The sequence below is a fragment of the Macaca mulatta genome, chromosome 7, assembly GCF_049350105.2.
Source record: "Macaca mulatta isolate MMU2019108-1 chromosome 7, T2T-MMU8v2.0, whole genome shotgun sequence".
NCBI lineage: Eukaryota > Metazoa > Chordata > Mammalia > Primates > Cercopithecidae > Macaca > Macaca mulatta.
In genome coordinates, this window is record NC_133412.1 from 105,423,504 (window position 1) to 105,447,448 (window position 23,945).

At 39.3% G+C, this 23,945-nt stretch overlaps 2 protein-coding genes across 2 annotated transcripts in view; both read left to right on the top strand.

Annotated features, from left to right (window-relative positions):
* Nucleotides 1-1,682, top strand: part of LOC144330202 (uncharacterized) — a 125,159-nt gene extending 123,477 nt beyond the window's left edge. Inside the window, exon 2 of the mRNA XM_077940884.1 lies at nt 1,471-1,682. Coding sequence (XP_077797010.1) covers nt 1,471-1,520 — 50 coding nt within the window. The 3' untranslated portion in view covers nt 1,521-1,682. The remainder of the gene's footprint in view (nt 1-1,470) is intronic.
* The window catches only part of AKAP6 (A-kinase anchoring protein 6), a 526,643-nt gene continuing 504,269 nt past the window's right edge, over nt 1,572-23,945 (top strand). The window contains exon 1 of the mRNA XM_015143518.3: nt 1,572-1,682. The gene's annotated coding sequence lies outside the window, so the exon portion shown is untranslated. The remainder of the gene's footprint in view (nt 1,683-23,945) is intronic.

Here is a 23,945-nt window from a genome sequence, read left to right on the forward strand (position 1 = left end):
CCATGCTCTTTGCACTGGGGTAGCTGCCTACTACTTCTCTCCTTGTGTGTGGCATGTGGTCTGAAGTCTAAGATAAAGTGGGGGAGTCAGGCTCTGCTGATGCCACTGAGGACCTACGCAGGCAGATTCACCTCCTGCTTTGGTCTCTTAATTCCTCTCTAGGTGAAGCAAGAACAAGTCTGTCTTCCCATCTAGGGCAGGGTTGCTCTGTGCGAGGTTGATGGTGCACCCTGCTGGGATCTTGGCACTTCTCAGGCATTTTATTAGCCCCTATTTATAGAGACACTGCCTGAATTCCTTCTGCCACTCATCCCATACCCCCATATGCTGGTGGTTAACAGTGTCATTTTAAAATCTCAAGCAGGAGGAGACAACATAATTGTCTCATTATATTTTAAACTTTTGGAATGTTGTTCTTTTTCAGAGTTGTGAAGACAGAGTGGATACAGGTCAGCTTGATTCTGTTTTTTTCCTCTATTAATGGCCTGCAAATATTAAATATGCAAAACATAGGCTGCTGTGTCCATATCTCCTTCCCCCTAGTTCTCACCACGTGATATTTGTTTCTGCTCAGGACTGGAAAGAAGTGATTGCTTTAGGTTTGCTTTTCTTTTACCAACTGGAGAAATACCTTACTGTGTCTTGTTTAAATATGGCTTGTCACCCAGTTCCAGCTTTTGGGGGTGGGGAGGAGCATGAATAATCTGTGTGGTAGGCAGTTTTATTGCTCAGAAAAGAAGAAAACAGACCCCAATGTTTGGAATGCCAATGATTTAGGAAGTTTCTAGCAGGTCTGCTACTTGTTCCAATCACTACGTTTGATCCCAGAAAAGACTGACATGCATTTTTTGGCCATCAAAGGGAGGGGTTCCTTGTAGGCCAAAGGAAGAGTCACTAGAAGTTGAGGGTGTTGTGTTATGCCCCTCTAGATTCCAAACTTCCCTTTGCTGCCTATCTGATGACCAGGTGAAAACCGGGATTACTCTGCATGAGAAGGTTCTGTGGGTTGGTGTTCCTCAGGGAAAATGACCAGGACAGACTTCATTGGCCAAGGGTTTGCCCATGTTTTGAGAATTAAAACTTGTTTACTTGAGAGAGTCATTTGGTCAGCTGTTTATATTCCATTTTAAATTATTTTTGTGCTCACTGTTTTGTTCTTTTGGTCTTTGACAGATGAGCAAAAATTATTTTTAATAACTTTAAAAAAGCTATCCCAGTGCTGACCAGGGAGGAAAAAGTGATCAAATTGTCTAATAAGGAAACACTATACATTTCAATTTTTATTTGCTTAGTACTAATTCTATTTTCTCCTCCTACCTTTTTTCCTAAATGTTTAACAACAAAGTGGGAGATAATTTTTATTTTTTCCAAAATGCTTTCAGGGAAATCCCTTCTAAACCTATGGATTTTAGTCCAATGAGGAATCCTCTTCCTTTGGTCTAAATTTTGCATATCGTCTGTTTCTTACAGGGCTTCCGTATTGTCTCAGGCTCCACTGGAAATGCAGCAAGGATTCCTAGCACATCCCAGTTGCCATAGCAACAGCAGTCTTTCCCATAATGAGCTGCATCATCTGAACTGATGTCACAGCATCATGCAGCAGGTCAAACAAGGCATCTCCTAGTATTGCATCCTACAGATGTGCTGTAAACATCAAAAGAAGACGGTGGGATCAGGAGATGGTGAGTGTTAAATGTCTGGGCCTTAATTGCATGGCTGTTTTGTTGGTTAGTCGGTGTCTGCTAAGGCGGAGATTGGGGGATGTTGTCTCTGCTTAAAATGGACTGGGAAAAGAAGGGCTGTTTTACCTAAATCTGTTTTTCAGGCTGCCGGGTTAAGACAAAGGCCTGTAAGAGTCATACAGGAATTAAAATATGTAGAATTATTCTTGCTCCAGCTCTGTCTGTTATTTTTAAGTGTTCTTACAGAATTTTTCATAAACATAAGATGATTTTCAATTGCAAAACCCCAAATAAGCTTTAAAATGAGTAGTTAACAGTATTTAAGCATTGTAAAAATATAGATTTCTTTTTGGGAGGCAGAGCTAATTGGCCCCCTCTTTGCTCTTGCGAAATATGAAATATTCAGTGATTTGCAGTATGAAATTCAGTATTTACCTCGGTTGGGTTTCAGTTTCTTCATGGCAAGGAACAAATGCTGAATAAGCATTTGACATAACCCTGATGTGAAAGGGGATCTCTTGCATATTCAAGACAGAATTTATTAAAAGCATAAAGACCTAACACAAATGAAATTATTTGAGCCTTTTGATCTATATGGTAGTTCTTCAACCCATGTCCTTCAGAGTTAGTTGAAAGACTGCCACATATTTCTCCATCTCTAGCTAGTCTCTGAAATAGCTGGAGTTGTTTGCAGACTGACTTGTAACTGAGAAAGGAACAAGTCTCCTCTCTGCGGCAGTTGCAGTGAAGGGTAACCTGGGGGAGAGCCTCTGAAGTGGCAGTGGTGTTGCCATCCCTTGCTTAACTTTAACAAAAATCTGGGTATGATGAATACATATCAGGGTCCTCAGTGGTTGTAGGGAATACAGATCTCTGCACTCAGTCATAACCTCAACTCAATTCCAAAACTCTAAACATGTATCATTTTCATTTCAACTCCTAGCTCTGTTTTTAGGCATCTTCATTATTATTTTTTCCTAAAAAATTAGTCTGACAGGGCCAGATAAGGAGTGGTGTGTTGCCTTTTGTTTTGGGAAATGAAATGGATTTCCCTGGTGCAGCTGATTGCTACTAGGGGAGAGAAAGGAGGAGGCACATGTCAGTTCAATTGATCAATATGTCCACTTAGAATCAGGGAGTGGTCTCGTGGCTTAATGCTGCCAAATTGATAGTTTTTACTCAAAGAGTCTTACACGAAAGAATGGCAACCATTGAATTCCTCTTCTTTTAGTCTGTTTATTGAGGCTAAAGAGATGTATCGTGGAAAGCAGGAAAAGCAATACTTTAGCTAGCTTTGAGTGATTTATTTATATTTACTTATTTATTTATTTTTGCACAGAATTGAGCATGTTAGTACCATTAGGCACCAGCCAGAGGAAAGGCCTCAGATTTTAATTTGTTTGTTTATACCACATCACGCATGCTTGCTACTCTCAGTCCTTTAAGCTTATGTTTCTGACATGCAGCTATATAGGATGGGAGAGGTCAGCTCAGCCTGGCTTTATCGCAAGCACTTAGGAGCATGAATTGTTCATTGCCTGCTTTTTTATGTCATATAATGTGAGCAGAAAGCTCTGCTGGGACTGCTGGGTGTGAATGCATCTAAGTCAAAAGCTCTAAGGTGACAGGGAAGAGTGCTAGATGGTGATGGGGGAAGGGAAAGTATGTCTCATAGCTAGATTATAAATCTGGAGAAAATCACTTAGTGCCTATTAGAATTCTCTTAAAGTGTTATTTCTGAAGAAGAGCAACCAAGAAAGACTTGTTTGGTAACGTGAATTTCTAGGAGTAAGAAAAAGCAAAAGGCAGCATTTTAATGAGTTTTCTATTTGCTTAATTCTTGTCTCTTTTGTCTAAAGTGCTGTTCAGCTGCTTCATCGTGGTTGATTTGTTCAATTACTGAAAGTCACAAAAGCTAGATTCCTTAAGGGCAGTGTTAGAAAAAGTGGAGTCATGCTTTGAGGGTGGGGAAGGGCGCTGGTGGGTGTGGACTGACGCATTTATCTAGTGGAACATCCTCCCGGTTCAGACAAGCCTGTAATTTTTCCCCCCACAAATGTTCAAAATGCAATTACAGTTCTCCAACTTTATGCTTTTGTGCTCTTTTTGCTCCAGGAGAACAAAGCCCTGGTAATGGGAGCTGTCATCCTAATGTTTTGTTTCTTCGTTTCTTTGCAGAGGGCCACAGCCTGTGCTGCTCTCTGATTAGCTGCATGTCTTAATTACTGGCTCAGTTTTAATATATCCCCAAGAGGTGGATGGTGTGTGTGTGTATATATATATAGGGGAAGGAAGAGATTTCTCTATGGCTGCGTTTATTGGTGCCTCACTGAAACTTTCTACGATTTATGGAATTTTGTTTCACAGTAATGATAGATCATCAAGACCATGTTTATTGGACAAAGTTTAGGCCATGGAAGCCTCACAAGAAGTTAATGTCCTCTGTACTTTTGGTTATGGCTTTCATAAATAAATTACAAAGTTACAAAGAAGTTAATTATTTGCTGATAACTAGGCCACTTAGGGATGATAAAAATAATAATCATAATAACAATCATAGCTATTATTTATTCAGTTCTCACTGTGTATCAGTACTGAATTAAGTTTTGTGTATATTATTATAATGAAGTAGAGAGTAATAATCTCACTTTATAGGATTAGGTGTTATTATTCACATTTTGCAAAAACCAGTCCTTAGCCAGGCAAATAAACTTAGCCAAGGTTATGTAGTTAATAAGTGATTCCAAATCATTGCACTCTGGCCATGCAGCACACATGCTTACCCATGGTCATCTCAGTTTTATTACATCTTTACTGTGTATACCATACAGATCAGTCATCTATACTCTATCACATGTACTCCACCCCTCCTCATTCTAATTGGAAAATCAGATTTCACATGTAGAATGAAATCTCATTTGCAACACTAAGATTGATTTTGCTGTAAGGAGGAGCATGAATCTTGATCAGATGTGAATATTTACTTTGTACCTAGAGATTTAAGTAACCAAGAGTTGATGCTTAGACCTTTGCCACTACCCTTGCTTGACATAACTTTCTAGCAGGATCTCTGTATGGAAAATGTTACATCAATAAGTGTGGGCATGATGGAGTTGCACTCAAAGCAGGTCTTACCTGAGTCAGTAATGATTCAACTTTGTTATATACCTGTCTTATCAGCTATATTTCTGGTGCTTTGTTAACTTTAAGATGTTTGTATTCCCTGGTGTTGCCAGGGAAGCAGAAACTTCTCTCACAGTCTGGAAAGTGTAACCTGAATCTATCTCTTAGGTTAAGAAGATAGAGGATTTATTTTGCTGAATGTATCAGTGGCTGAAACCAAACCCTGTCTATCTCTGACAAAGTACAAGAATGATAGTCTTGTGTAATATCCTGGAAGCCTTGTGTTTGAGGAGAGCTGATACAGTCATTTCTGTATCATCTTGCTCATCCCCAGCTATCCACGCCCAGCATCATTATTAGGCTCTAAGGGCTGTTCTTTGTTTGAATGTGGGGCTAATGCACACACTGACAGCATGTTGATATTGATTCCAGTATGGTGAATACTTAGAAATATTATTCCACAGGGCTTATTAGCCTTTTCTAGGTTCCAGGAAGAAGTTAATCTTTGTCCCAACCTGCTCCAAAGAGGCCCAAGCTTGTGTCTGCATGAGGTACAGGAATGAGAGGCTGATCAGAAAGCATCAAAGCTACTAGGTGCATTGACTACAGGAGTTAGGTTCCAATTAGGAAATAAAATAGCCAGTGGAATTTAAGGAAGTTGGTGGTCTTGCTAAATGTCTCTGATTTTTTTTCTATTTGTAATCCTAGAACACATGAAAGGCAATTTGTTTTGACCCCATGGATTCAATTCAATTCAATAAGTATTTATTGAGTATCTCCTATATGCCAGGCATTGTCAGGGAATCTATAGCAATGAGCAAGACAGATGCAAATCTCTTCCCCCACTACATTCTAGAGGGGAAGGGAAAAATGGGTAAATTTGTAAAATAATTTATTCCCTCTAATACTGCAATACTATTTCTATTTACTTTTTATCCCCTGTGCTATTAGAAAAGCCCATTATCTGTGCACATTTGTATAGGTACATATACATATATGGTTTATATGTGGAGGTAAACTTACTGCATTAAATAATAACTTTTCTTTTCTTGCTTGGGTTTGGATTAGAATCTTTCTGGATGTGGACAAGACCAATATGGCAATTAGCATTTTTTGGGAATAAGCTATTTTGAGGAATAAAATTATAATCAGTCGGCCGGGCGTGGTGGCTCACGCCTGTAATCCCAGCACTTTGGGAGGCCGAGGTGGGCGGATCACAAGGTCAGGAGATCGAGACCATGGTGAAACCCCGTCTCTACTAAAAATAGAAAAAATTAGCCGGGCGCAGGGGCGGGCGCCTGTAGTCCCAGCTACTCGGGAGGCTGAGGCAGGAGAATGGCGTGAACCCGGGAGGCGGAGCTTGCAGTGAGCCGAGATTGCGCCACTGCACTCCAGCCTGGGCGACAGAGCGAGACTCCGTCTCAAAAAAAAAAAAAAAAAAAAAAATTATAATCAGTCAAATAGTGCATGTCTATCTCAGTTGACAAACTTGACATATGGAAATATGAAATGTGTATGGCAGATCAGTTAAGGAGAGAGATTTTTATTTTTATAAAGATATTCATCACCTTTTTAAAAACTGTTTGTCCAGAGAGCCCTCTAAATTGAGCATTCCAACCAGCCTGCTGATGGAGGTATGTACCATACAAGGACAGGTATACCAGTTACCTTCAGCCTCATCTAATCACCCTAGTGTGCCTTACAGTATCGCTTTAAATGGGAAGCATTTCTCTAAACAATCAGATGGACTGAACTCTGTAGATGGCCCTTGAGTGTGGTTTTTCAGAGGAATAGCGATCCTTATAGGACTTTGGCTATGGCAACAGCGTTTTAGGTACAGTAGCCCCTCCTCCGCCCTTATTTGTGATTTAGCTTTTTGTGGTTATGGTCATCCATGGTTTGAAAATATTCAATGGAAGATTGCAGAAATAAACGTTAAATTTTAAATTATGTGCTGTTCTGCATAGTGCAATGAAATCTCACACCATTCTGTTCTGTCCTGTCTGGGATGTGAATCATCCCTTTGTCCAGTATATCCATACTGTATATGCTACCAACTTGTTAAATCACTTCATAGCTGTCTTGGTTTTCAGATCAACTATCTCACTATCATAATGCTTATGTTCAAATAACCTTTATTTTACTTAATAATGACTCCACAGTTCAAGATTAGTGATGCCGGCATGTTGTTACAATTGTTCTGTTTTATTATTAGTTATTGTTAATCTCTTATTGTGTCTAATCTATAAATTAAACTTTATCATAGGTATATATGTATAAGAAAAAACATAGTATGTATAGGTTTTGTTGCTATCCATGGTTTCAGGCATCCACTGGGGATCTTGGAACGTATCCTCTGATAATGAGAGGGACTATTGCATTTTGAATTAATAAGGCATACCGTTTCTTCTCCACAAACACATACCGGTCAGTAATTGAATTCCTGAGTTGGTTTTAAGACTTGATGAAGATAAAGGACAGACTTTGTTTTCCTCATAAACCACCAGCCATATTTTTCTCTGTTCTTCAGCCATGGGGCATGCTCCAAACTTTGCCAGCCATCTTGCGGTGGTGTGCTTTAAGTCGCAAGTGGAAGTAGGGAGAGAATTTGGAACCTTTATTTTATTTTCAGATTTTTTTTTGGAGACAGGGTTTTACTCTGTTGCTCAGGCTAGATTGGAGTAGTACAATCATTGCTCCCTGCAGCCTCGAAATTCTAGGCTCAAACAATCCTTCCACTTCAGCCTCCCAAGTGGTTAGGACTGCAGGTACACATCACCCACCTGGCTTTAGAATGGGGTCTCAAACTGGCTAATACATGAGCAAAACCTAGCCTGCAGCTTGTTTTGTATGGCTGCTGGGCAGGCTTTATGGGTGTGCAACCTGTGTAGTTGCAGAGGGCCCTGCACTGAGAAGGGTCCACACTTAGTTTAATACTCTGCTGTAACCATCTTGAAATTCTTAAAATAATTTTTAAATAAGAGGCTCCACATTTTTATTTTGCAGTGGACCTTATGTAGCCAGTCCCATATGGCCCTTTTGGTGCCCCCACTGATACTGCCTGAGCCCTGTAGATGTTTGAGTTTGAGACTCCCTGCTTCCTCCTACTCTGGAACAATTCAAACAGAAATTGTAGTGCTTAGAAAAACTAAGGGACCATTGTCAAAACAACCCAGAGCAAGGCCCTTGTACATGGTAATTCAGTGGCATGCACAGGAACTCAGTGGCATTTCTTTTATAGGCAATGGGGGATATATTACATTATCCTTGAAGATATTTTTTGATATTACTTGAAGTAAGATATTACTTGAAGATATTTGGTAGGTCAGGTTTATTTGTCACCACCATTGCTTTCAGGGGAGAAATCAAATCTTCTTTGCAAAGCAAGCTAATTAACCATCCTGTTGGTTCAATGTTTATATTAATTCTCTTGCCCTTTGTTTACTACTTGATTACTTTTATCACCTTCTTTGTTTAACTCTCATTTAAATTACACAACATATTTATGCTGTCTGGGTATTTTTTTTTTAGTACTATCCTTTTTTTTTTTTTTAATTCTCTCTTTCCAGGAGGCCAGAGGGCCTATAATTCACGGTTATATTACTACAGGAAAAGTTCTTTTTTTTCAATTTAAAAGGGAATTATAGTCAATATTTATAATGAACCCTTCTCCAGCAAGGCAGTTCCAGCCATGCTAATGTTCAGAAGTCCAGATCTGCCATTACTGTTTATAATAATGAGATGCTGGTAACCGACTCCTGGACGTTATGGTAGGTGAAGCATTCCCACCCATCATGTCACTGTGAGAAGTGGCTGTGTTAATCTGTTAATCTACAGATTTGCAGAGAGTTGTTAGAAAATGAGTATGAATGATGGCACTTGCTGCACAGGAAAAAGGTAAAGTTTTTTTGACTGTGTGAGTAAACAGGAACCTGACAAATCCAGAAAGGACTCTTGCCACCTCTTAGAAGCCTGAGAATAGAGTCTTCTTCAAGGATCAAGCCCCAGGAACTCAAGATCTTGTACCCCTGAACAATTCTGATACTCACTATGTCCATCACTGTACAAGCTGTAAAACTAGCTGTTTCAGCTAATTTCACCAGTAGTCAACAATTGACAAATGCATCACATATCTACCATGTACAGTATCATATGCTAAGAGAACAAACATATTACAAATAAGGATGACTATAGGCACACACATATCTATTACTTGGAGAGCACGACATAGATTTAACATGGTGTTAGCTGGGCTGTGCATATAGATGGTCATGATTAGTTCTTCCTTTTTTCTGAACATACCTTGACATGGAGCTCCAAGCATATCTGTGGAGGTTCTCTCATCTTCTGTTCTCATCCAATTTCTTGATTTAAGTGTTTGTCTAATAACTCATTACTTTTGCTGGCCCACTCAGAATTCTTGTTTCTCAGCCCTTTCTCAGCTTTCTCAATCTTGAGTGCTCATAGTTTGTTACTACCCCAGGTAGTCTCTTATCAATGTGACCTTTTGGGACAGTTCTGAACTCATCACAGTCCTCCCCACCAGCAGTCCCCGAGGCCCTGATCTCTCTGCCACTGTTTATTCCTATTACATTAGCATAAAAGTAGCCCATGGAAAACCAAATGATACTGCAGTTTCTCTGATATGGCCCTTGGAAATAATCTGCTTGCTTTTAGCTTTTAATAGTTAATTCAAATACTTCCTTGTATTTAATCTGTTTTTGTCTTTGTGTGAATTGAAAGGGAATGACCCTTTAAAACTCATATTAGTCAGTCTTGCAGGCAGCCTCTATGGAGAATCAACTAGAAATAACTGAAACAGTGGGCGGGAGGGGCGTATGTGATGTGGTAGGAGACTATATACAACATGAAAACAGTTGTGCAAGTACAGTGTAACAAATTTGTCCTTTAGGGTTATTGGTACATTTCATTTTAAATTAAAAGTAAATAAAAATAAGGGGGTGATGATGAGAAGATGGGCAGCACAAGAAGAAGCCGAAGGATGAACATTTCTTCAGGCTTGGCTAGTAGGAGCACACAACTTCTAGAACACTGCCTCAGAAGGGCAGCTTCTTCAAGAAAAAAGGACAGATCTGAAAACAAAGGTAACAATAAAAACTACCACAAAGAGAGATATGATTCCTCTGAGAACAAATAAAGAATCAGATTGGTGAATTAAGATGTTACAGTTTATATTAATTTAGTAATAAATACTTGATAACAGGATTTTTAAACATTTGAATTTTGACTAAACTGAAAATAGGTTGAAAGGCCGAGGATGGAGAAAAAGATAACATAACCAGCGTAAGAAGAGAAACAGGCCTGGCATGGTGGCTCATGCCTGTAATCTCAGCACCTCAGGAGGCTGAGCGGGGAGGATTGCTTGAGCCTAGACGGTCCAGGCTACAGTGAGCCATGGTTGCACCACTGCAGTCCAGCCTGGGCATCAGAGCAAGACCCTGGCTCAAACAAAACAAAACAAAACAAAACAAAACATGTTTTACTCTGTTTTTTTCTTGTTTGTTTTTTGTTGTTGTTTACTTAAAGAGTTTTTCCTTTTTTTTATTTGCTTTAGTTAATATCATTTGGTTGATTTGTTGTAAAGGTCAATACACCCATATATTTTGTTTTTCTTTTTTAAATATAAGAATTAAAAATATTATTTCTGAAAATAACATAAATTATTATCTTTGGTGTGATGTTTTTTTCTCTGGTTCTTAGACCTTAACACCATCCTGTCTAAATACCATATATGCTCAGATACTCAAACGAGAAGTAGTAAATTGAGTGCTATCAACCAGCTTGAGGAGAAAATAAGCTTTCAAAAAAAGTCTACTCTAGAACCTTAAATGGCGATGGAAATGTTACATACCCAAATCTAAAGTGATTTTTTTTTTTTTTTTTGCAATAGCTTGCATCAAATAGGAGGATTACATTTTGGGTTTGGAATCCTAACATCCAGCAATTTACACATATGTATATAGACTGAAATTCTCTGAGTAAGAGATTAGTGGTGGGGGAGGTGAGCAGGGAATAGGCAGTCCATGAGAATAATAGTCATGTTTCCCTTCTTGACTTACTCCATCTCCTGACACCCTATACCTAAACACTGAACAAAAACAGACCTCGGCAGGGTGGATTTTGGAGCCAGGTATGTTTACCTTTGAATCTTAGTTCTACTATAAAATTATTAGAGTTATGATCTTAAGATTCTTAGAACCCCATTTTCCCCATATGTAAGGAGAATATCCATTTTACAAGATGAAATGAAGTATTTTATGTAAAGTTATTGGCACGAAGTGAGCATTTGATAAATAAAAGTTATTATTTCACATATTTAGAAGTAGTGGGGTAAAATTATCACTCTCTCAAGAAGAAAATGCAGTTTCTCCTCAACTCCAGCCCTGAAACTAAGAACATCATTTTTAGAGTTTTTAAGAGAAGGAACTCTTTAATATATTTTAAATGCTTATACTGTGTCAAACATATATATTATTTCATTTAATTTCCTTTCTCTACTTAAATTTTGTTCATAACCCTTACCACTTTCTGCAAACTAAACATTTTACTTGTTGTTTGTTTGTTTCTCCCTGGTATAATATAACTTGTATAAGGGCAGAGATTTTTGTCTGTTTTGTTCATTGATGTTTCCTTAGCTCCCAGAATAGTGCCTGGCATATGGTAGGTGCTCAATAAACATTTGTTACAAGAGTAAATGAATCCACATAACCCTGTGAGAGAGGCAACATGATTGTATGCAGTAATAAAAAATTAATTCTCTTTTGCAGTGGTCCTTTTTAAGGTACTAAACACCCTTAAGTTATTCTTGCTATTCCAGATAGTGTGCCAAGAAATTCTTGTGGCTGATGGTTAGGGTATCATGTACCATCCAATTATTCTAAATTCTTCTATTGGAAGCAGGGATATTGCCTGGGAAGCTCTGATGTCCTCCTCTCTAAAGGGTTTCAATGAGGGAGGTGGGGTTTCACAGGTCATTTGAAAGATATATTGATTCTTTTACTGGTGGTTGTCTCTTCCTTTCTCTCTTTAGTGAATTTGGGTCCCCTTCAGGAACAGGGTTATTTATTCTCCTTTAAATCATGAATTCCCAGCTGTAAATCTCAGATTGATGGATTGGTAGAATTTGAAAGACTCTTTGATGAAAGTTTCAGATAGGGAGACTGATAAGCCATGACAGTCAGCCCTTCTCTGTTGCTATTAAAAATACTCTAATGAGAAATAGAGCAAAGCACAGGAACACAATGATACAGTTGTTTGGCCAGAAGAACATACAGCTTCATAAATGAAGGGACTAATTAAGATAGCCTAATTCTATACTTACTTTGAATTAGAATCAAAACAATCTTTTAGTAGTGGATATCTGCAGCTGAATTTTGTACCAAAGGCATATTCTAAATGTCATGCTTTCGAACTGAGTATTTATTTCTCAGGGAGCAGGTGTTAGGGTTTTTTTTTTCCTTGAAATTCAAACCATTTTGACAGTATCCTATTTTTAGAATGCCTTTTTCTTTAAAAAGACAAACAATATCCAAAAGCAGTAGAAAGACATCTTGGGAGAAGGCAGTGTTCTGGTTATACCATAATCATAACAAGCTGAATAAGAAAAAGTCATGTTGTTAAAATTTAAAACTCACAGCGTTTTTATTTTATGATAATAAAACATATTTAATATACTTACTTTCAACAACCTTATGCTACAAAATAAAAATTATACTTCATGAAAATTTTCTTACAACTGCAATATATGGCATGGTCAGTTGCAATGTACAAAGACATTATTGTGTTCAAATAGCATGTTATTCTAATCTATTTCAGAGAGCACTGGACTGGGAGTAAGGCACCTGAATTTTTAGTTCCTGCTGACATACTCTTCCTGAATCTTGGTTTCCTCCACAGTAAAACAAAAGGGTAAAATTTAAATGATTTTTATTTCCTGATAGCTCTAGTATTTTGTGCCTCATTTACAGGGTTCTACATATTTCTCCATTGTTTATTTAGTCTTAGGATTTTCCAAAAATCTGTTCCATAGAATATTTTAAATGTCCTTAGTGTGCTCATGTAGATGAAAACATACTTTAATTTATTATCTTAGTTCATTTGGAGTGTTATAACAAAATACCATAAACTGGGTAGCTTGCAAACAACAGAAATTCATTTCTCACAGTTCTGGAAGCTGGGAAGTCCAAGGTCAAGGTACCACAGATTTGGTGTCAGGTGAGTCCACTTTCTGGTTCACAGCTGGCACCTTCTAGTGTGTGCTCACATAATGGAAGGGATAAAGAGTCTCTCTTGGGCCTCTTTTATTAGGGCACTAACCCTATCCATGAGGGTTTCACCCTATGATCTAATCTCTTCCCAAAGGACCTGCCTCCTAATATCATCACCTTGGGGGTTAGGATTTTAACATATAAATTTTGGGAACACACAACATTCAAACAAGAGTGTTTATATACCATTTATATTTCACACTTGTGTGTTTTATTAGCTTATATTTCATAATACTTTTGGTGGTCAACCTAAAGTCAACACATAAAGTTTCACTTAAACTAACAAGCTATTGTCTTTCACAATAAAATTTTTTTAGAGTTTCCTTATCTTGCAAATTTGTGTTTCTATTTGTTTTTTCTCTTTTTAGCCACAACATATTTTTGCTGTTAATGAGTTGGGTGAAGTATTTGGTTCCCCTCTACTCTTCCTATTGGGTATAGAATTTCTTTAGAAATTTACGCTGCTGCTCTAGACATTCACATAAAATACAAGTGAATGTGCCGTTGTTAGGTCAAACTGTATGGAATTTCCATTTTTGTTGTCAAAAAATGGCCACATATTAACAGTTTTATGATACTTTGATAACAGTTTCCAATAATTTGTTCATTATCATAACAATGTTAGTCTTTACTATTTTTATAACTCAGTGAGGAGAGCCAGTCCCTAAATGAACTAGTGAAGCAAAGAGCACACAGGGTCCTTGGTGAAAGATAGATTTGGGATTGAATTCTGCTTCTCCACTGCCAACATCGTGACCATGGGCAAGTTGCTGAGTTTTGTTGAGCTTCAGTGTCCTTGTTTGTAAAATAAAAATGATAATGCCTGCCTCTCAAGCTTGCTAAGAAGAATGCCCCTGGCTCCCAGAATAGTGCCAGAATGTTTTATTTGGTCTAAAATTACTGTCAGGCCGGATATGGTGGCTCAGGCCTGGCCATCATTTTAGGAAAGCTCAGGAGGGAGATTGTTTGAGTACAGGAGATTGAGACCAGCGTGAGCAACACAGCAAGACCCTGTCCCTTAAAAAAAAGTAAAAAATTATCTGTGTGTAGTGGTGTACAACTGTAATTCCAGCTACTAGGGAGGCGGAGGCAAGAGGATTGCTTGAGCCTAGGAGTCTGAGGCTACAGTGAGCTGTGATCACATCACTGCACTCCATTCTGGGTGATGGAGCAAGACCCTGTCTCTAAAAATAAATACGTAAATAAAATAACTCTGTTGAGTCCATGAGTCTGGTACCAGACTGGAAGGGACAAATCTTTGAGTCTCCACCTTTTCTCTGGATAATCTATGCTTGTTGATGGCTTCTCCTATTGCCATGTGCTGCTGACTCATAAATTCAGATTTCTAGCCTCCGGTTATTTTCTCCCAGATCCAGGCTTGTATTTCTCCTGCTTTCTGTATGTCTTTTCCTGAATCTTCTACAGGCACTTTTCACTTAGCACACCTGAAATGATCTCATCCTTTCTGAACTTCCTGTCTGGAATTAAGCATTGTTTTCAGTCCCTACCCTTAGGGTGGAGACTGGGAGTCATCCTAAGCCCTCTCTTCCATGTCTGCCCTCACCCAAGTCCTGTTGAGTCACCAAGTTCTGTTTTGTTTCTAAGTGACTGGGATTTGGTAAAAATGAGCTTAAGATCACCCCATATAATTTTTCATTGTGTGATAGATCTAGGTCATGTTCTTCTACTTCCTGGCTTCCCTTTCTCTAAACCATAGAACTGATATTATTAGACATTTTCTCATGAAGGCCCTCCTATCTCCATGATCTTTCTAGCTGCTCTTTGAATCTTTTCCAGCTTTGTTAAAGCCCATGTCTAGGACAGCCTCAAGTATCCAGTGTGGCTAGTGAACTGTGGTGAAGAGAGGGAGAAAATGCAGCGTCAGCGCTGGATGGGGACTCTACTGAACAAGAGATGTGTGATCCTAGATAGAAAGGGTTTGTTATTTTTTTTTTTTTAATTTTGAAATAGAAGTCTGTCTGATCAGAGAATTCTCCAAGTTGATATGTAAAGTTACTACATCCTAATTCAAGAGGATTACATAGTGCTGGCTTCAGCACCAGAAAGTGTTTCTGTTTTGCACAATTATCATTTGTCTTTGGAATTAATTCCAGTAGGCAGGAGCGAGTTTTAACTCCATGGCCTACAACACTGGCATTGTTACTCACACTAATGTTCACAATAGAACAAAGCAGCAACCTTTTTTCCCCTTGAGGATTTAAAAGACCTTTTTTCCCCTTGAGGATTTTCCCATGAGGAAGGTAGATAGGATGTTGGTAAGCTTGGGCTTGGGGTCAGTTAAATCTTCTGGGTTCAAATCTCAGTCCCACCACCCACTAGCTCTGTGCCCAGGGAAACTTGCCTAACCTTTCTTGGTCCTATTTTCTTCACAGTACCTTCCTTGTCAAGTATAGTGAGACTTAGACACAATGTGTGTAAAGCACCTAGCAGAGTGCCTAAGATACAGGAGGTGATCTGGAGTGGTTAGTGGAGACCTAGACTATTCAGAATGTAAGCAGAGGGCTAACTGGTGGTCAGCCTGCCTAGCCCTGGTTTTAGGAGACTTTCTGTTCCAATTCCGGACCTGTGGGATATTGGTGGTCAAGTAAGTCTTGTACTATAATCTAATCCAGCTGCCCTGCTTCCTCCTTAAATTAGACAGGAACAACTGTATCAACTGTAAAGAACTGGGGAGACTAGCAGTATCTCTGCTTGTCTTGGCCCATGTTTCACACCTCATTAAAGCCCCAGTTTCTTCTTACAACCTTTGCCTTTTCTCTAGCTCTCTGTGGTCATAACCCTCTCTGAATTCCTAAAGCAATAATGCTTTTTATCATGATTTACTATTTGTTCATATACTCTGAGGTTGTTTCACATGTGTAAGTCTGTCTCCTCAAGCAATTGGAAGCACCTCTGGCAAAAACTCTGCCTGTTGTATTCCCCAAGGAGCTGGCCCCTGTGTGAAACTGGGGACAGATGCAGTTTGACCTACTCTGCCTGTGTTCCCAGTCCCTCTTTCTACTCAGGGATGTCAGGAAGCTGTTTCTGGAGTCTGCCATCAGGCATTGCTCAAGGCCATGTCCCATGATCCATCCAAACAGTGTTGTTGTCATTCTAGCTGCAATGTTTTGGGAGCTGTCCAGACAAGTAGTGATTATAAGACCAAGAGATTCTTGCAGTGTCCTGAATATAACACTAATCCAACATGCATTGATCTAATGCCTACACAGTGGCATGATTGTGCCATGATTGTGCAGGACATGTGTAGCTGAGCAAGATAATGGGGAGTCAGAGAAATTATAAAACCACCTAATTAGTACCAGTAATTACAAAGAGCTATGGGAAGGTAGATGAGGGTGCAGTTAATTCAGTCAGGGTTCAGGGTCTAAACAGGAAGTAAAATCTGACCTGAGCTTTGAGGAGTGACTGAGGATTTCAGCTGGGTATAGATAAGGGCATTTCTGAGTGTGGGTGCCCACCGTGTTAAGCAAGTGGAGTATAAGAGTATATATAAGGAGGCCTGGGTGCAATGGCTCACACCTGTAATCCCAGCACTTTGAGAGGTTGAGGCAGGCAGATCACTTGAGGTCAGGAGTTTGAGACCACCCTTGCCAACATGGCGAAATCCTGTCTCTACTAAAAATACAAAATTTAGCTGGGTGTGGTGGTGCACCCCTGTAATCCCAGCTACTCAGGAGGCTGAGGCATGGGAATCTCTTGAACCTGGGAGGCGGAGGTTGCAGTGAGCCTAGATAGCACCACTATACTCCAGCCTGGGCAACAGAGTGAGAATCTGTCTTAAAAAAAAAAAAAAAAAAGAGTATATATAAGGAGAATGAGGGTATAGAGAGTCTGTGTTTAGGATGAGGCTCAGAGAGGAGGCTTGGATGGGATTTGGAAGGGCATGTAAAAAAATGGCTGTGTAAAATGAGTATTTATATATCAAATTTTGTTTTTCCTATGCTTCCTTTCTAATTTGGGGAAATGTTTTCATAGAAGGGATTTTAGGGCCAATGAATATTAAAATTCATAGTTAAAACACAATGTTGTCAAGGGAAATTCCATATTTTAAAATGTGCATTTACTTCTCTAATACCAATTCAGTTCACACAGTCTGTCGCATACACAGGTGTTAAAATGCTGTATCTAGTTAACTTCACATTTTTCCCACAGGTATTGAATATGTAAGCAGACACAGGGGTAACTCTCAAGGAACAAAATTGCCTGAAGGCTTTTTCCCAGGTACAGGTAAAGCATTGCCTTGGAAATGATTACATGACTTAGCAATGAGGGGTTAGTATTTCTTTAGGCTGTCAGCTGTGATGTAGCCAGTAGCATCTGAGCTTGAATTGTCTCCATCACTGAGCTTCAGACATGTTTGGGCATGTCTGCTGAATGTCTGCCCTGTATCTGTGATGAGTTGGTGGTCTGTCCCATCAGTGTCTTGATACTAGAGTCAAAAGCGGTTCCCAGAGAGAATGTATCCTAAGAAAGGTAGAGTCAGCCACAGTAAGCTCTGATCACCAGAGGGTGGAGTGATTCTGAGGTCAGTTTCCATGTGGGTCATGAGGAAGTGTCCTCTGTCAGCCATTCCCTGGACTCTGTCTGTCCTGAGTCCTAGAAAAGCTGTGGAGGGGTGAGTGGGCTGAATGTAAGAGCTCTTCCACTAAAGAATCTGTATGTCATTTGAGCACAAGACCACTGCTGCAATAGCCCTCAGGAGAGTATATTGTATAAGAGGGAGAAAGGCATATTTCCCTCTATCCACAGATGCTTGAAATCAGAGGTTTCCAAACTGTTTTGATTCACATATTTATTTGTTAAAAAATGTCTGAGCTCTGTCATGTATTACTGTCTTACATATTTTACAAAACATGTAGAAGTAAAAATCTTAAAGGCTAAATTAAAAATTAAACAGAAATTCTGATATTTTCATCACACCTCAAAGGTTTGCCTTGCATCCCCCTTTATGATGAGTCCCCCATCATGAAGACCCCTGCTCTAGAGCATTAGTGGGAGGGGCCTGGCAGTGCCCAGAAATAGCAGCTCTTCCTGGTAAAGATGCCCATGATGCAGTGAGTGTGCATACATGTGAAATTCATGCTGGAGCTTCATGAAATTCTACTTAGGGCCCTGTTTTCAGGGAGCTAAGACTCTGATAAGGGGGAGTAAAATAAAGATGCAGAGAAATGTAGTACATTACTAAAAATGTTACTCCATTTGAACCTCCAGGCTGGTGAGCCGTGGAGGAACTTGAGTTGTACAAAATTAAAAATCTTTCTGAGACAGTATGTTTGTATTGCATTTTAGAATTTACCAAGCACTTTCACTTGTAACTTTGCAACAACTCTGTGGGATATGAAGGATGGAAGTTGAGAATTTCTTTAAGCTAATTTGGTTACACTCAGATTTCAGCTTCATTTTGGAAATCATAGTAACCACCCAAAAAGTTTGGGGTGGTGATAGTTATTTCTTCTATAGGCTTGATACCAAGTTGTAATGAATTCAAGCCTTAGACCAAAATCTCACACACATAGAAATATTTATTAGACTAGCATTAATTAGCAAAGCAGGCACAAAATATTTCATACAGTCTGTTTGGTAGATTGATGAACTCTCAGCTCTATTTTGTTTTAGGTGCTCTAACTATATATTAAGTAAAAAAAAATAAAAGCTTTGCTCTATTTAGGATTCTGCATCCTTTGTATGTAAATCACAAATCCTTTTAAATCAATGGTTGGAGACAAGGACAGATTAGGGATTAAGTTTTAGGCAACATCACTCAAGGGTACAAAGTTGAGGCATCATAGAAGTCTGATCCCTTTTTCTTACACGTGTTTCTAAATTATTTTAGCTAACCCATATGTCTTGAATACCTTTAATTTCACCAGGTAAAACCCATTTCTAAACTTTCTAAATGGTAATGGTTTGCTAAATGGTAATGGTTATTGACTGAAGTAGGAGTGAGTCCATCCCCTTTCTGATGTAATATTACCTGACACACATACCCACTTTCAAACTGTACAATTCAGGCATTGCTTTAGCTGACTTTGCCTAGAAATGAAACTTAAATTAATTGTCACATATATCAAACCAATTGTAATGAAGTATTTAAAAATAAATTATAGAGCTTATAACATTGGATTATCATTTTACAGACACTGAAGCTTATGATCTATGATTTGCCTAAAGTTTTTCAACTTGTGAGTAGGGATAAGACACTGAACCCAAATGTAAATGACTCTCAATTCCATGCTGTCTTTGTAATACCAATGCCCCTGACTATATGGCCACTTCCAATGCTGACCTCTTGGGATCGAGGCACTCTGCCCCTTGGCCACTTTTTTAAAAGTCTAAAGTTTAATTAATAGTAATAGTCCAATGTTAAAAAGTAAGGAATCTGTGTCTTCTGTTGACGTGATTCCTCCTGTAACTCTTCCTGAGAGGAGGAAAGACAGTATCTATCAGATTTATGAGGCTTTGCTTAAATTTTCCAAGGGTACCTTCAATTGCTTTAGTTCTTGTAACTCTTTTCCTCAAGGAAATTGGGATACATTTTCTAGGCCTTGAGGGACATCTGTGTGTAGCCACATGGACCCTGAAGGCCATGACCCAAAGGCAGGGGCTGCTGTGGATAGTGAGATAGAGATGAAGTGCTGGGCAGGTCAAGAACCTGGAAGACACAGCTGGGTGGGACCATGCCAGGAGCAAAAGTGAGAAGTTCAAGGTGGGCCAGACCAGAAATATGCTAGACAGGTACCACGGGATTTTAGAGGTTCCAGCCTATGGCAGGGATCACCTGACCTTGCCCAGAAGAATGTAGGTTTTAGGATAAAGCAAGAATAACCAACGTAAAATTAGCACATTTTAAGATACGGAGTGCAAAAAGCTGTAATCCCAAACTGAGAATGTTTAGTAAGAAGAATGCGGATACTGAAGAACTCAAAAGACTTTTGTTTGAATTGGGTACTTCTTTTCAGGGTTTCGCTCTTGTTGCCCAGGCTAAAGTGCAATGGCGCAGTCTCAGCCCACTGCAACCTCCGCCTCCTGAGTTCAAGTGATTCTCCTGCCTCAGCCTCCTGAGTAGCTGGGATTACAGGCATGTGCCACCACGCATACTAATTTTGTATTTTTAGTAGAGATGGAGTTTCACCATGTTGGTCAGGCTGGTCTTGAACTCCTGATCTCAAGTGATCCACCTGCCTTGGCCCCCTAAAGTGCTGGGATTACAGGCATGAGCCACCGTGCCCAGCCCCATCATGTTTCTTTTGCAATGCTTTTGCCCTGGACCCTCTAGGCTTCTGATACCTGCTAAACCAGAGTGCTTTTTCCACATTGCTCCCCTCCCAACACTCTGCAGGGCCCAGATAACTCCCTGAGAGGTGCAAGTGGCCCTAAATTTTTTCTTATTCCTATTCTTGTGTCCTGAGGCCAGCCTTTCAGTCCCAGGGTCCTCTTCACAGATCTCTCAGGACTCCCATCTGATTCCTATGCCATGGGATTCCCGGCAGCCACTCTAACCAGACAGAGTGCTTGAAGTAGAGGCACCATTTAAATCAGCCTCTTAGGACGTTTGTTACTGGTATATAATTCATAAGGGACTCTCCAGTACCTATTACTCAATAAGAACAATGACATTGATGTTTGACGTGCAGGATTTGTTTAAAGGGGCTTTTTATAGATCTGTAGGGCAATGGCCATTTCCAAAGCAATGACAGTGCAGTATTTCAAAACAAAAGCTATTTTGGACAGGAATTCAAAACTGGACTCTATAGATCCAAAGTGAGTTTGACTGGTGTATAGGAGTTTTTTTCTTTTTAGTGCCTTTCAAAACATTTCATTTAAACTTAAAAACTAGAAGATCACAGGAGATGTTTTCCACAAAGCTCTTTTGATTTCATTGTTCTGCATAGATGCTTGGAAAGCAGGGAAAATGTTTTATGGTGAAAGAATGCAGACTTCTGGCCCAGAGGATGGAGAGTGGTTATTTCTTGGCTTTATGTGGTCCTGAGCCTCAGAAATATAGAAAGAAATACAGAAATATCTGTGGACATGTTAGGGTTTGATGCAATGAGTAATGGGATACAATTATGGATTAGCAGTTGGAAATTTGAAATTTATTACAAATGTACGTAAAAAGAATAACAACTATGATGGATTCTTTCATTTATTGAGTGATTACTATGTGTCAGGCTCTGTGTTAGGAAGTGCTTGATATACGCTAACTCGAAGCTTCAACAAACTTCAAGGGTAGTTGAAGGAACACACTAATGCCCAGATCTTGGTGCTATACACCATTCATCAATAAAAGGAATCAGGGCTCCTTGGAGTAATGGCTAATACTAGGGGCAGGGAAAAATTTTAGATGAGCATGAGCAAGTATCATGTAGTTCAAGAGTATAAGGAAATGTTCAAAAAACAAAAGGGTGGAGCTGTCAAAGAGACATAGGAGCCAAGCTGAAAGAGCTTCTACTAGCCAAACCTAATAAATAATGTAGTATTGAGTTAAAATATAAAATAAATATAAGGCTGGGCATGGTGGCTCACGCCTGTAATCCCAGCACTTTGGGAGGCCGAGGCGGGCAGATCACAAGGTCAGGAAATTGAGACCATCCTGGCTAACACGGTGAAACCCCGTCTGTACGAAAAAAATACGAAAAATTAGCCGGGCGTGGTGGTGGGCACTTGTAGTCTCAGCTACTCCAGAGGTTGAGGTAGGAGAATGGCGTGAACCCGGGTGGCAGAGTGTGCAGTGAGTCGAGATCGTGCCACTGCACTCTAGCCTGGGCGACAGAGCAAGACTCTGTCTCAAAAAAAATAAAAAATAATAATAATAATAATAAATAAATAAATAAAATAAATCAGTGTATACTAATATAAATGAATGATTGAATAAATAGATAAACAGGAGAAGAGACAGATCTTTCTTACAGAAACTTCCAAATAATATACATAGATACTCCCATTTCTTGGAGGAAGAGTTTAACCCACTCCTGGGGGTGGGCTAGACTTAGTGACTTGCTCTCAGAAAACAGGATATGAAAGTGAACAATAGTAACTTCACAGTGGTGAAAGCTAGTAAGTATAACCTTAACCAAGTGATGAAGGTTGATGTCACCATTGATGTTGTGTGGATATTGTATACCCCTAATGTGATGTGGTGAGAAGAGTACTACTTCATCTCTACGGTATTCTTCTCAAATATCCATAATCCATTTTAATCATCAGAAAAATATCAGATAAACCCAGACTGGGGACATTCTAGGGGTACTTGGCCTGTATTCCTCCAGACTATCAAGGTCATGAGAAGCAAGGAAAGCCTAAAAGGCTATTATAGACTAGAGGAGACTAAGGACATATGACAACTAAATGTGGTGTGGTACTCAAGATTAGGTCCTGGGACTGCAAGAGGACATTAATGAAAAAACTGGTGAATACAAATAAAATCTGGAGTTTAATTAATAGTTTGGTACTAAGATCAGTTTTATACTTTTTACATATGTACCTTGGTAACATGAGATGTTAACAACGGAGGAAACAGGGTGAGAGGTATGGGAACTCTTTGTACTATCTTTGCAGCTTTTCTCTAAATATAAAATTATAACAAAATAAAAAATGTATTAAATGAATAAGTATATAAATAAAAATACATATAAATAGTTGAAGATTTAACAGGGTAATACAGATTTATTTTCTAAAAATCAGCAGATGGTAGGATGAAAAGTAGAAATTTCCTTCTCTGAGTAGGAACTCCAAGCCTACCCCATTCTAATAGCACAGGTAAATAGCTTAACAATTTGGCATATGTTTTCCCAGATGTTTTCTTTGATGTATAGGTACATATTTTAAATATGGAACTCTGCTTTTCATTCTGTCCTATGGCTTATTTTTTTGTCTACTAAACCCTGAATCTTGGACTTGGTTTTGAGACAGAATATAGTAATCTTCCAGATGATTTTTAAATGTTTGTGAGAGAGTATTGCTTCCACAAAGGTATTAAATTGTTGAGTCTACATCTTACTTTATTTTTAAGCATTTTAGATACGTATCTTTTTTTTTTTTTTTTTTTTTTTGAGACGGAGTCTCGCTTTGTGGCCCAGGCTGGAGTGCAGTGGCTCCATCTCGGCTCACTGCAAGCTCCGCCTCCCGGGTTCACGCCATTCTCCTGCCTCAGCCTCCGGAGTAGCTGGGACTACAGGCGCCTGCCACCGGCGCCCGGCTAATTTTTTGTATTTTTAGTAGAGACGGGGTTTTACCATGTTAGCCAGGCTGGTCTCGATCTCCTGACCCTGTGATCCGCCCGCCTCGGCCTCCCAAAGTGCTGGGATTACAGGCATGAGCCACCACGCCCGGCCTAGATATATATCTTATAGACATTAGTTTTTCATTTCTTCTAACCCAGACGTCTAAAATAATCATTTAGATGTTCCTAAATTTTTGTTATATTAGTCAAAATTATTACCTGGGCCAGGCATGGTGGCTCATGCCTGTAATCCCAGCACTTTGGGAGGCTGAGGCAGGTGGATCACCTGAAGTTGAAAGTTCAAGACCATCCTGGTCAACATGGTGAAAGCCAATACAAAATCAGCCAGGTGTGGTGGCACACACCAGTAGTCCCAGCTATTCAGGAGGCTGAGGCAGGAGAATCTCTTGAACCCTGGAGGCAGAGGCTGCAGTGAGTTGAGATCACACCACTGCACAGCCTGGATGAGACAGAGCAAGACTTCATCTCAAAAGAAAAAAAAAAAAAAATTATTACCTGCTCTGCTCTAAAAATTTGGAATGATAGATTTTTAGTAAATATTAAGAAAAGAAATGTATTAATCTTTAAATAAATAGAATTATGAAAGAT